At 43.6% G+C, this 13,550-nt stretch overlaps 1 protein-coding gene across 3 annotated transcripts in view; it reads right to left on the bottom strand.

Moving 5' to 3' along the window:
* The window catches only part of calcoco1a (calcium binding and coiled-coil domain 1a), a 52,591-nt gene that overhangs the window by 18,636 nt on the left and 20,405 nt on the right, over positions 1–13,550 (bottom strand). For 2 of the 3 annotated variants that reach the window (XM_061903314.1, XM_061903313.1), the window contains exons 9-14: positions 11,553–11,807; positions 11,332–11,457; positions 10,601–10,696; positions 9,704–9,791; positions 9,297–9,532; positions 9,024–9,118 (exon numbers count right to left, since the gene is read on the bottom strand). In XM_061903314.1, coding sequence (XP_061759298.1) covers positions 9,024–9,118; positions 9,297–9,532; positions 9,704–9,791; positions 10,601–10,696; positions 11,332–11,457; positions 11,553–11,807 — 896 coding nt within the window. The remainder of the gene's footprint in view (positions 1–9,023; positions 9,119–9,296; positions 9,533–9,703; positions 9,792–10,600; positions 10,697–11,331; positions 11,458–11,552; positions 11,808–13,550) is intronic. The other variant, XM_061903315.1, reaches the window with a different exon arrangement.

The following is a 13,550-nucleotide window of genomic DNA, read 5'->3' as shown; positions in this document are numbered from 1 at the left end:
AACAAGAATGGTAAAGAATTCCACTTTCAAAGCTTCAACAATTAGTTTCCTCAGTTCCTAAACGTTTATTGAGTGCTGTTAAAAGAAAAGGTGATGTAACACAGTGGTGAACATGCCCTTTCCCAACTACTTTGGCACGTGTTGCAGCCATGAAATTCCAAGTCAATTATTATTTGCAAAAAAAAAAAAAAGTTTAGGAGTTTGAACATTATATATCTTGCCTTCGTATTGCATTCAATTGAATATGGGTTGATAAGGATTTGCAAATCATTGTATTCTGTTTTTATTTATCTCTAACACAATTTCCCAACTCATGGAAACAAGGTTTGTACATATACATGCATATATACATTCTCGGGCTGTCAAAACGATTAAAACATTTAGTCACGTTAATCGCATTTTGTTCATAGTTAACTCAAAATTAATCGCAGATAGGTATTATTTTTCTTCATTAATAAGTGTACCTTGGACATATAATTTTCAGAGGAGGTGGCTTAATATTGCTGCATGACAATGTTTTAACCTTCTTTATTAATAAAATATTATATTGAGCCTGCTAATCATTCTGTAATTGAGGAATGACAAGTGTTGAAAAAGGATTTACACAATATTTCAGCAAGCCAGAAAAATCTCAAATATATTAAAGTATGTCCACAGCGCGGACACACAGCCTCCACTCCAAACAACCCTGTGCGTATCTGGTCTTACTGTGTATGTTAGTATGGAGTTCATTTTCCCATGGTCTTTGAACACAGTTTGTCGGCGGAGAATGACCAAGTGTTGTGTGTCTATAGGAGTGAAACACGGAGGCAGACGTTTGTGCACAGAGGAAATACTTGCTGGAATTGGGCCTGATGTTGGCATAAAATTGGCCATACATTGTACAAGCTAAAAAGAGCGTCAGACTTTGTTTTCTTCTGGACGATACTATATTGCTTTATTTTGTTAGGTGTGGCGGCTAATATGAACCCCGTACATTAAGGAGAACCCTTAAACGTAGCACTTTTATTTTGAAGTCGGAAAAGTGTGTGATTAGTTTGAGAAAGTGTCTTGATATGTTTTGATGTCGGATCGACTATTTGCGATAAAAAAGTCTCCTTTTGAGATCCTGCCGACCGTCTTTCATTTCTGTTGAGCTTCTATGTCATTTTACTTACTAAACCAGTCACAGTAACAATCTAAATTTTATGTTACTACTGCACGTTAACCATAATCTGAACACGGAAGTGACGCACCACCCACATTTAGAACAACACGCGCAGCAGGCGTTTGCTGCAGGGATTTTGTCTCTTTTCATAGCAAAAATAGTTGTTTCTTGTCAGGAGAACAACTTCCCATGGCTTTAAACATGATATTTCCATAAGGTAGACTTTCCTTTGTCCATTCCTGCTCGCTTCTGGCTCCTCAGCAGCAAGTAAGCTGCAGATAAGTTCCCCCCGCTACGGCATGGCAGAAGGGTCAAAAAGGAACTGTTTGCGTTAGTCGGCCATTAGAAAAGTTTGGGCCGTTATTGAAATTTATAGTAACAGGTCAACTTTGACAGCCCTAATACATACATACAGTACATACGCATATATACATCCATACATATGCATATATATGCAGTGAGGTCCACAAGTATTTGCCCACCCTGAAATTCTGAAGTTCTCCCACTTAGAAATTAGGGAGAGGTCTGAAATGTTCATCATAGATGAAATGTTCATCATAGATGTATTTTTCCACAGACCAGAGACAAAATTGTAGAGCTCCACAAAGCTGGAAAAGGCTATGGGACAATTAGGAATCAGCTTGGTGAGAATAGATCAACTGTTGCAGCAATTGTTAGAAAATGGAAGAGGCTAAACGTGACTGCTAATCTACCTCGGACTGGGGCTCCATGTAAGATCTCTTCTTTCCTCGTGGAGCATCACTCATGATAGGAAAAGTGAGGAATCAGCCCAGAACTACACGGCAGGAGCTGGTGAATGACATGAATAGAGCTGGAACCACTGTTTTCAAAGATACAATCAGTATAGTGGGTTAAAATCATGCATCGCACTGAATGTTCCCCTGCTTAAGTCAGCTCATATCCAGGCCCGTCTGAAGTTTGCCTATGGCCATCTGGATGATCCAGAGGAGTCATGGGAGAAAGTCATGTGGTCAGATGAGACCAAAATAGAACGTTTTGGTATAAACTCCACTCATCGGGTTTGGACGAAAAAGAAGGATGAGTATCATCTCAAGAATACCATTCCTGCAGGGAAGCATTAGGGTGGAAGCATCATGCTTTGGGGATGCTTTTCAGCAAAGGGGACAAGACGACTGCACTGTATAAAGGAGAGGATGAACGGGGCCATGTATTGTGAGATTTTGGCCAAAAACCTCCTTCCCTCAGTCTGAGCATTGAAGATGGGTGGTGCCTGGGTCTTCCAACATGAAGCACACAGCCAGGATAACCAAGGAGTGGCTCCATACGAAGCATATTAGGTTCTGGAGTGGTCTAGCCAGTCTCCAGACCTAAATTCAATAGAAAATCTTTGGAGGGAGCTGAAACTTGGTGTTGCTCGGCGACAGCCCGAAACATGACAGATCTAGAGAAGATTTGTGTGGAGGAGTGGGCCAAAATCCCTTTTGCCGTGTGTGCAAACCTGCTGAAGAACTAAAGAAAACCTTTGACCTCTGTAATTGCATTCTGCACTAAATATTGACAATGATGATCTCATGTGTGCAAATACTTATGAACCCCAGTAACATAAAACTAAATCATTAAAAAAAAAAATCATACCATGTGATTTCCGGATTTTTCTTTTTAAATTATGTCTCAAACAGTGGAAATACATAGTTGATGAACATTTCACACCTCTCCCTAATTTCTAAGTAAGAGAACTTGCAAAATTGCAGGTTGTGCAAATACTTGTGGACCTCACTGTATACGTATGTATATATATATATATATATATATATATATATATATATATCATTACATTTGTTTCTAATATAAGTGATTTGGCCCATCCATCCATCTTCTTCCGCTTATCCGAGGTTGGGTCGCGGGGGCAGCAGCCTAAGCAGAGAAGCCCAGACTTCCATCTCCCTAGCCACTTCGTCAAGCTCCTCCCGGTGGATCCTGAGGCGTTCCCAGGCCAGCCGGGAGACATAGTCTTCCCCGTGGCCTCCTACCGGTTGGACGTGCCCTAAACACCTCCCTAGGGAGGCGTTCGGGTGGCATCCTGACCAGATGCCCGAACCACCTCATCTGGCTTTACTTTGAGCTCCTCCCGGATGACAAAGCTTCTCACCCTATCTCTAAGGGAGAGCCCCGCCAACCGGCGGAGGAAACTCATTTCGGCCGCTTGTACACGTGATCTTGTCCTTTCGGTCATGACCCAAAGCTCATGACCATAGGTGAGAATGGGAACGTAGATCGACCGGTAAATTGAGAGCTTTGCCTTCCAGCTCAGCTCCTTCTTCACCACAACTGATCGATACAACGTCCGCATTACTGAAGACGCCGCACCGATCCGCCTGTCGATCTTACGATCCACTCTTCCCTCACTCATGAATAAGACTCCGAGGTACTTAAACTCCTCCACTTGGGGCAGGGTCTCCTCCCCAACCTGGAAATGGCACTCCACCCTTTTCCCGGCGAGAACCATGGACTCGGACTTGGTGGTGCTGATTCTCATTCCGCTCGCTTTACACTCGGCTGCAAACCGATCCAGTGAGAGCTGAAGATCCCGACCAGATGAAGCCATCAGGACCACATCATCTGCAAAAAGCAGAGACCTAATCCCGCAGCCACCAAACCGGAACCCCTCAACGCCTTGACTGCGCCTCGAAATTCTGTCCATAAAAGTTATTAACAGAATCGGTGAAAAAGGGCAGCCTTGGCGGAGTCCAACCCTCACTGGAAACAAATCCGACTTACTGCCGGCAATGCGGACCAAGCTCTGACACTGATCGTACAGGGACCGAACCGCCACAATCAGACAGTATAATACCCCATACTCTCTGAGCACTCCCCACAGGACTTCCCGGGGGACACGGTCGAATGCCTTCTCCAAGTCCATAAAACACATGTAGACTGGTTGGGCAAACTCCCATGCACCCTCAAGGACCCTGCCCAGAGTATAGAACTGGTCCACAATTCCACGACCAGGACGAAAACCACACTGTTCCTCCTGAATCCGAGGTTCGACTATCCGGCGTAGCCTCCTCTCCAGTACACCTGAATAGACCTTACCGGGAAGGCTGTGGAGTGTGATCCCACAATAGTTGGAACACACCCTCAGGTCCCCCTTCTTAAAGAGAGGGACCACCACGCCTGTCTGCCAATCCAGAGGTACCGCCCCCGATGTCCACGCGATGCTGCAGAGTCTTGTCAGCCGAGACAGCCCCACAGCATCCAGAGCCCTAAGGAACTACGGGCGAATCTCATCCACCCCTGGGGCCTTGCCACCGAGGAGCTTTTTAACTACCTCGGCAACCTCAGCCCCAAAAATAGGAGAGTCCACCACAGATTCCCCAGGCACTGCTTCCTAATAGGAAGACGTGTTGGTGGGATTGAGGAGGTCTTCGAAGTATTCCTTCCACCGATCCACAACATCCGCAGTCGAGGTCAGCAGAACACCATCCGCACCATACACGGTGTCGACAGTGCACCGCTTCCCCTTCCTGAGGCGGCGGATGGTGGTCCAGAAAAGCTTCGAAGCCGTCCGGAAGTCGTTTTCCATGGCTTCCCCGAACTCCTCAGATGTCCGAGTTTTTGCCTCCGCGACCGCTGAAGCTGCACACCGCTTGGCCTGTCGGTACCTGTCCATTGCCTCCGGAGTCCTATGAGCCAAAAGAACCCGATAGGACTCCTTCTTCAGCTTGACGGCATCCCTCACCGCTGGTGTCCACCAACGGGTTCTTGGATTACCGCCCCGACAGGCACCAACTACCTTGCGGCCACAGCTCCAATCAGCCGCCTCGACAATAGAGGTGCGGAACAAGGTCCACTCGGACTCAATGTCCAGCACCTCCCTTGTGATATGTTCAAAGTTCTTCCGGAGGTGGGAATTGAAACTCTCTCTGAGAGGAGACTCTGCCAGACGTTCCCAACAAACCCTCACAATGCGTTTGGGCCTGCCAGGTCTGTCCGGCATAATTACCCCACCATCGCAGCCAACTCATCACCAGGTGGTGACCGGTAGAAAGCTCCGCCCCTCTCTTCACCCGAGTGTCCAAAACATGAGGCCGCAAATCCGATGACACAACTACAAAGTCGATCATGGAACTGCAGCCTAGGGTGTCCTGATGCCAAGTGCACACATGGACACCCTTATGTTTGAACATGGTGTTTGTTATGGACAATCTGTGACGAGCACTAAAGTCTAATAACAAAAAACCACTAGGGTTCAGATCCGGGCGGCCATTCTTCCCAATCACGCCTCTCTAGGTTTCACTTTCGTTGCCAACATGAGCGTTGAAGTCCCCCAGTAGGACAAGGGAATCACCCGGGGGAGCACTTTCCAGTACCAGAGTGTACCCAAAAAGGGTGGGTACTCTGAACTACTGTTTGGTGCGTAAGGACAAACAACAGTCAGGACCCGTTCCCCACACTGGAGGCGGATCGTGCCCCAACTCCGGGCTTGGCTCCAGAGCGGGGCCCCGGTGACCCGCGTCCGGGCGAGGGAAATCTGGGTCCTCGATTTTCCTTCTTCATAGAGGTCTTCAATTTCTAAGCTCAGCTTATAAAATGTAATAATCACTTATTATTCTCTTGCTTTACATTAGTTTTGGGTGATACCACAAATTTGGGTATCAATCCGATACAAAGTCATTATAGGATCATACGTTGGTCATATCAGATGTCCTCATGTGTCCAGGGACATAATTCCTGAGTTTATAAACATAAAAAAAATGAAAGAAGATGTGATGCCAAAAAATATCAACATAATCATAGTAGTGTTGACTAGACACGCTCCTGTGTTTGTTATCATTAGAATGGATGTCAGGTGTAGATCCACCAATGTCGTTTGTTTACATTCTGACGCCGGTGAGATACAGTGTGTACTGAAGCATGTTTAACTATTCCTCGTCCTCCAGTGATACTGGTACTTCTAAGAAATGTACTTTATTTTTCGCCATGGAGGTGAGGTTTAGTGATTTAGAAGAAGCTGCAAGACTGCAGACTGCGGATAAACTTTATCCGCTAGCTAGCTAGCCTTGTCTTAAAGCACCTCCTTCCGTGGGCGTCTCAGTGTTATAACCAATGTTACCTCTAATTGTTCATGTGGGAGCCAATGCAAAAACTCCCTGAGCATTCAGTGGAGCACATGTGAAATCATCAGACATGGACAATATGGCCACACCAGCAGCACACCTGTCACCGAGCTGACTTAATAATAAGTTTAATGTTTTGTTTTAATAATCAAATGACAGCAGTAATTTTCATTACATTTTTTTCAGATCCAAGAGATTTTGCGCACCTAAATGAATATAAAAAAGACAATCTTGTTTTTCATGATCTGTGTGCTATGATGTTTTATGTCCAACTTTGGAAATAATGTTGTCCAGCTTTGGAAAAAATTTGTACCCCTTTCAGAAATCACATTTAGTTCCGCTTAATGCCATATTTCCTTGAATTGCCGCCGGGCATATAGTATCCGCCTGCCTTGAATTACTGCCGGGTCAAACTCGCTTCGCAAGATAATTAGCGCATGCTTAGTATTACCGCCGGGTCAGTGAAACTTCCCCTGTCATCATTTTCAAAATGGAGGAGGCTGATTTCAATACCGGTAATTTGAAATTGCACAAAGGGAAGAAGATTAAGAGCTATTCAGTAGGATTTAAGGACCAAGCTATTGAATACCAGTATGCTAAAAAGAACAGTAAGCAGCTATGTTTTATTAATATACCTATGGAGCCGACGGTCCAACAGACAGGCAGGGCACGCTGGAGCCCGGCCCAAGATGGCGGCGAGGAGACGCCGGGCGAGCGGAGAGAAGGAGTGGAAGAGCGACCTGGACTGAGGTTTTATTGAAGAATAAACAAAGTCAAACTGCTCAAGCCATGTCCTTCCTTGGTGGACCTGGGAACCCGCAAGACGACGGCTTGAGACTGTCACAATACCATAGCTGCGTCCGTCAAATATGAGTCATTAAATGTCATTAAATCACAGATGTGTAAGTTACCCATGCCTTGGGCACGAATAAACCCCCATACCATCACAGATGCTGGCTTTTGAACTTTGCTCCCCTTTGTTCCAAATATAATTTGAAATGTGGAATCTAAGGACCACAGAACACTTTTCTGCTTTGCATCAGTCCATCTTTGATGAGCGCGGGCCCAGCGAAGCCGGCGGCGTTTCTGGGTGTTGTTGATAAATGGGTTTTGCTTTGCATAGTAGAGCTTTAACTTGCACTTACAGTGGTTTTATGAAGTGTTATTGAGCCCTTGTGGTGATATCCTTTACACACTGATGTCGGTTTTTGATGCAGTACCGCCTGAGGAATCAAAGGTCCGTAATCTCGTCGCTTACGTGCAGTGATTTTTCCATATTTTCTGAACCTTTTGATGATTTTACGGACCATGGATGGTAAAATCCTTAAATTCCTTGCAATAGCTCGTTGAGAATTGTTGTTCTAAAACTGTTCGACAATTTGCTTACAAAGTGGTGACCCTCGCCCCATCCTTGTTTGTGAATTACTTAGCATTTCATGGAAGCTGCTTTTATACCCAATCATGGCACCCACCTGTTCCCAATTAGCCTGCACACCTGTGGAATGTTCCAAATAAGTGTTTGATGAGCATTCCTCAACTTTATCAGTATTTATTGCAGCCTTTCCCAACTTCTTTGTCACGTGTTGCTGGCATCAAATTCTAAAGTAAATGAGCATTTGCAAAAAAAAAATGTTTATCAGTTTGAACATCAAATATGTTGTCTTTGTAGCATATTCAACTGAATATGGGTTGAAAATGATTTGCAAATCATTCTATTCCATTTATATTTACATCTAACACAATTTCCCAACTCATATGGAAACGGGGTTTGTACATATATGTGTATACTGTATATGTACATACATACACATGTACGTATATACATATATACGTGTACGTGTATATATATACATATATACACGTGTATATATAAAAAAAATATACATACTGTATTTATTTATTTGTTGTTATCTTGTCCCCCTCGTCTTCATCATCTTTTTTTTCCCTTCTCATCTGCCCCAAACACTAAATATATCCAATCATTTAACAAAATCCAACACGAATAAGGCAACAAAAGAAGTGTCCCACATTTATCATTCGAAAAGTTAATCTGTAGAGTAGATATGGGCATTTACATCAACAATATGATTTGTGTGAGCGGCTGAACAAAACAGATTAGAAAATAAAATAAAAATAAATTATATATATTTATACACACAAGCATACGCACACACACACACATTTATTTAAATATTTTTTGATAAAAATCATTCCTTTTCTCTTACCGTGTTTTAAAAAAAAATTATTATTACATGACGAATTAAAACTGTGAGCAGGTATCTCGCACTAAATCAGCAGAACACCCTTGAGACATTTTGCGGGATATATATATTTTTTAAATTACATTTTTTTATGAAGATTTCTCCACTTACTTTCTCCACCAATTCTCACCGTGTCTCGTCACTCGTTTGCCTGCAGTCTGGGCTCTGGCAAAGTTGCACATGTCATTTACGTGTGTGTATTTGATGGCTTGCCAAGTCGACCGGGGGTGTGATAATCAGCAAATATTGTGCAAAAAAGAAACAAAAAACTACCGCACACGTGTAATTTTGCATTCTTGTCAGAAAGAAAAGCAAGCCCAAAATAAGCAACCACACTTGCAAAAACAAGTCCACAAAAATGCACCCCGTGACTAACAAAATTTGCAAGCAATTTTCGGAAAAACAACAACCTCGCTTATACTGAGCGGATTTAGGCAACACTGGCTGTAATACATTATTGATATGATACTTGCAGTTGTATGTTCAGACTGGTGTGTGCGGGTGTGTGTCTTGTACCTTAGCACTGTGTCTGCATGATCAGGAAGCAAAAGTGCGATTTCCTCTTCAGAGCCGTGCCTTCTACCACCCTGAAGTAAGTCAGGTTCTTCCTCCTACACACAAAAATAGGTTTCATCATTGAGCTGACTTATATAGCAGCAGTCTAATTGCTCCTGAGGGTTGATGTCTTTATCAAATGATCCAATGGCCGTGTTTAACCAGTGTGTTTAAGCAGGTGTGGCAGCATACGGCATTTTCAGTGTCACATATAGTTCAGCTATCAAGTCTCACTGAATCAGAGCTGTGTGCCAGTGTGTCGGCTCCAGGCTGCCGTGGCAAGGCGAGAGGGGCCGGCTGGCTGATAACCACCGTGCTCCTTTCCATCTCCAGGGGCAGGGGGCTTGGCGGTCCTTGCTCGCACAGACTGTGGTTTCCCAGAGGTCTCGTCGGTCGGTGGGACTGCAAGGCCTCTGGGTCGTCATCCTTGGACACGTCTGACATGTCTGAATAGGCGCCGTCACTACATGCTGTACAACAACAACAACAACAACAACAACAACACAATCAAAGAACGCTGCCCAAGTCAAGCTACACACAGGCCATTGTGAATGCTATTTAGTGTTGTCGTTGAATGAAAGTTAACACTTTTACTGTTCCCATCTGCAGGGTGCCGGGCAGATTAATGTGGCTTCATTCACCTGTGGGAACGGCGGAGGAAGCGCTCCACTTGGCACTGGCTGCTGTTACCATTTTCTGCTCCAACTGACAGATGTAGTCCATCAACTCCTGTGGTGGGAAATACAGCCATCATTGCACATGGCGGGTTGGGACTTCTATAATCACAGCTTCAGTAGCGAGCGCTCTCATAACCCCCATATGTCTGCCACATAAAGTGGACACACACACACATACCACACACAATATGCCCACACGCCACATTTGCTGTTATGTAAACACGCACTTTACAACCACTACTATAAGTAAAACATTATTCTATTTGAGAGATTTATGATATGCCACAGACTGACTGCCATTGCGGCACATGATGAGTGTTTATATAAACTGGACACTCGTTTTAAAGACATTGGCCGCGGACGGCGTGCGAGTGTTGGGCCAATGCGATAGGTAACAACAAATCTGTGCAGGCGCTTTAACAGCAGCAGTGACTGCCCTGAAAACCACTGATTTATATCACACCATAAACGTTTTATATTGCACAATAACGGCTAAAAAGACAACAACGGACCAAAGATGCCCAACAACTGGGACATTTGCAAGAACAGTATGCTGGTGTACGTTATCGCCCCACTTCAATAATTGAATAGTTTATTAATAGCAATAATGTTGCTACTTGGAACCTGAGAGTGATACTAACTATTACCTGGACTAAATTTAAGACTGATAATGACTGCAGTTGAATGAAGTAGCAGTTTAATGGGAGTACTAGTCTCAAGAAGAGGAAAAACAACCACTATTTATTTGTTAATCCATACAAGCCATTAAGTAGCCTCTGGAGCTTATCAGCTGATTACAAAGAGAACATAAACGGTGCATTAAGGATATTCAACAACTGTGGCAACTGGATGACTTGTTACTATTTTGTCGGAAAGCAGGTGCTCCTTCTCCTTTTGGGCAACCCTCAAGGTGGTCTTCAGCTCTTGGAGCTCCCTGCGGGTTTCACTTAGCTGGACCTACATAACAAAAACAGGGCAGGTCAGACTTGGTTCTCAGCTTTATACTATTTTTTTTAAAGTGAAATAGCTGTAATTCTACTGTATTTGATATCTTTGCACATTCATTACCCCTCACAGATGTCTCAATTGCATACTTTTAATACATCAACAATATATTCTTAATGTATTATTTTAAATGTGTTTCCATGAAATGTTCATACATATTGATTATGCCATCAAAAATAATGGTGGTCTTGAAATGTAAACCACTGCCAGTGCATTTTTCCAGTTTTGTTCTGTGTGATTATGTAGAATTTGACAATCCTGTGAGTGACGTTTTCTTTGGAAAATCTACCATCTTTATATCTTTTATCTATTGTCTGAGACTGTATTTGTGTTTAGAGAGTAGCTGAAAATGAGCCTCCCCTACTTGAAAGAATATTTATATTTTCATATCTTGCGTTTACGACAATTGTTTTACAATTGTGGATGTAGAAGGGTTTTTCATAGATGCGGAAGGAATTATCCTCCCTTTGCCGGTTCAGATGGTAGAATACAGCTGTTCACTCATCGATTTGACAGGTGACAAATTCTGTGAGTGTTCTTGTTAATGGTGTCAACAAGCAACATGGTCACTTAGTGGTCTTTCTCACTCGGTTACAATCCTTTTCTCTTCCAAGCTCTACTTCCAACTTCACTCGATCCATCTTCTCCTCCTGCAGCCTCTCCTCCATTATCTGCATCTCTGCACTGAGTTTTTCCATATTCTCGTGGTTTTTCTGCCAAGGGTGACATGACACTTAAACCACAACTGCGCCTATGGTGTGGTGCAGATTATCTTGAGCGATCAGTAATGAGCCCATGCAGTGTATACCTTTGTGGTGCCCTGCAGGCTTTGCCGCTCCTGAGCCCACTGCGCTCTCCCCTCTCTTAGCGCCAAACTGGAATCTGCGAGTTGCAAGGTAAGCTGGGCGGCCTGAAGTCGGGCTTGATGTAGTTCCGCCTGCCCACGATCTCTTTGGGCGACCGTGGTGCTTAAATCATTCTTCAGGCCGTCCACGGTACGCTCACTCACATCCAGGCGCTCCTGCAGGCTCCTCATCTCCCTCTGCATTGCTTCGTTTAACGCCTGACAACAAAGACAACTTGCAATATTTATCAATTAGCGAAAACACTTGTCTACCATTGGCTGATTTAGAATTAAGAGTTAAAAATGAAAACAACAACATGACAAATCAATGTTATTTTCCTAATGCAGGATTAATTGTAATCACTTTTTAAACTCCTGTTTATAAATAAATGTAAGATATTATACCAAAAGTAAACAAATAAAAAGTATTTCACTCCTGTTGTTTACTATGTAACATGGTTTTCATAGGAAATCTTTTGCGACATTATTCGGTTTGAATTGTGTTTAAAGGCCTACTGAAACCCACTACTACCCACCACACAGTCTGATAGTTTATATATCAATGATGAAATTGCAACACATGCCAATACGGCCTTTTTAGTTTACTAAATTGCAATTTTAAATTTCCCGGGAGTTTTTTCTTGAAAACGTCGCGTAATGATAACGTGTACGCGTGACGTCACAGACTGGTAGGAAATATGAGCGCTGCGCACACACTCAGCTAAAAGTCGTCTGCTTTAATGGCATAATTACACAGTATTTTGGAGATCTGTGTTGCTGAATCTTTTGCAATTTGTTCAATTAATATTGGAGAAGTCAAAGTAGAAAGATGGAGTTGGGAAGCTTTAGCCTTTAGCCAAACAAACACACGGTGATTCCTTGTTTAAAATTCGCGGAGGTGATAATTTACTATGGATCAGAGTGCGGTCAATCCCGACCGAATGTCAACCAGCAGGTTTCGGTGAGAAAATTGTGGTAAAAAGTTGCTTCTTACCGGGTATCAGCTGAGCTTGTGCCGTCCATAAAGCTGCCGTCGACTTCGCTGAGACATTGGCATCAAGACATCCGTGGACAAACCCCTCCGACTATCAGGTACTGATAAACTCACTAAAACACTGGCAACACAATAGAACGATAAGGGATTTCCCAGAATTATCCAAGTAAATGTGTCTAAAAACATTTGAATCCGTCCCAATACAATCGCGTTTTTTTTAAACTCTTTTATTTTTTTTTCTAGTCCGTCGTTATCAATATTCTCAAACACGAATCTTTCATCCTCGCTCAAATTAATGAGGAAATTGTCGTTTTCTCGGTCCGAATAGCTGTTTTAGTTGGAGGCTCCCATTAAAAACAATGTCAATATGTGAGGAGCCATCAAGATGTGACGTCATTGTCTGCGACTTCCGGTAAAGGCAGGGCTTTTCTGTTAGCACCAAAAGCTGCAAACTTTATTGTGGATGTTCTCTACTATATCCATCCATCCATCCATCTTCTACCGCTTATTCCCTTTTTTGGGATCGCGGGGGGTGCTGGCGCCTATCTCAGCTACAATTGGGCGGAAGGCGGGGTACACCCTGGACAAGTCGCCACCTCGTCGCAGGGCCAACACAGATAGACAGACAACATTCACACTCACATTCACACACTAGGGCCAATTTAGTGTTGCCAATCAACCTATCCCCAGGTGCATGTCTTTAGAGGTGGGAGGAAGCCGGAGTACCCGGAGGGAACCCACGCATTCACGGGGAGAACATGCAAACTCCACACAGAAAGTTCCCGAGCCTGGATTTGAACCCAGGACTGCAGGAACTTCGTATTGTGAGGCAGACGCACTAACCCCTCTGCCACCGTGAAGCCCCTCTACTATATCCTTTCAGCAAAAATATGGCAATATCACGAAATGATTAAGTATGACACATAGAATGGACCTGCTATCCCCGTTTAAATAATAAAATCTAATTT

This window comes from Nerophis ophidion, linkage group LG06 (genome assembly GCF_033978795.1).
Source record: "Nerophis ophidion isolate RoL-2023_Sa linkage group LG06, RoL_Noph_v1.0, whole genome shotgun sequence".
Classification (NCBI taxonomy): domain Eukaryota; kingdom Metazoa; phylum Chordata; class Actinopteri; order Syngnathiformes; family Syngnathidae; genus Nerophis; species Nerophis ophidion.
The sequence above is the reverse complement of the archived record's forward strand: the minus strand, read 5'-3'. Positions and strand labels throughout refer to the sequence as shown.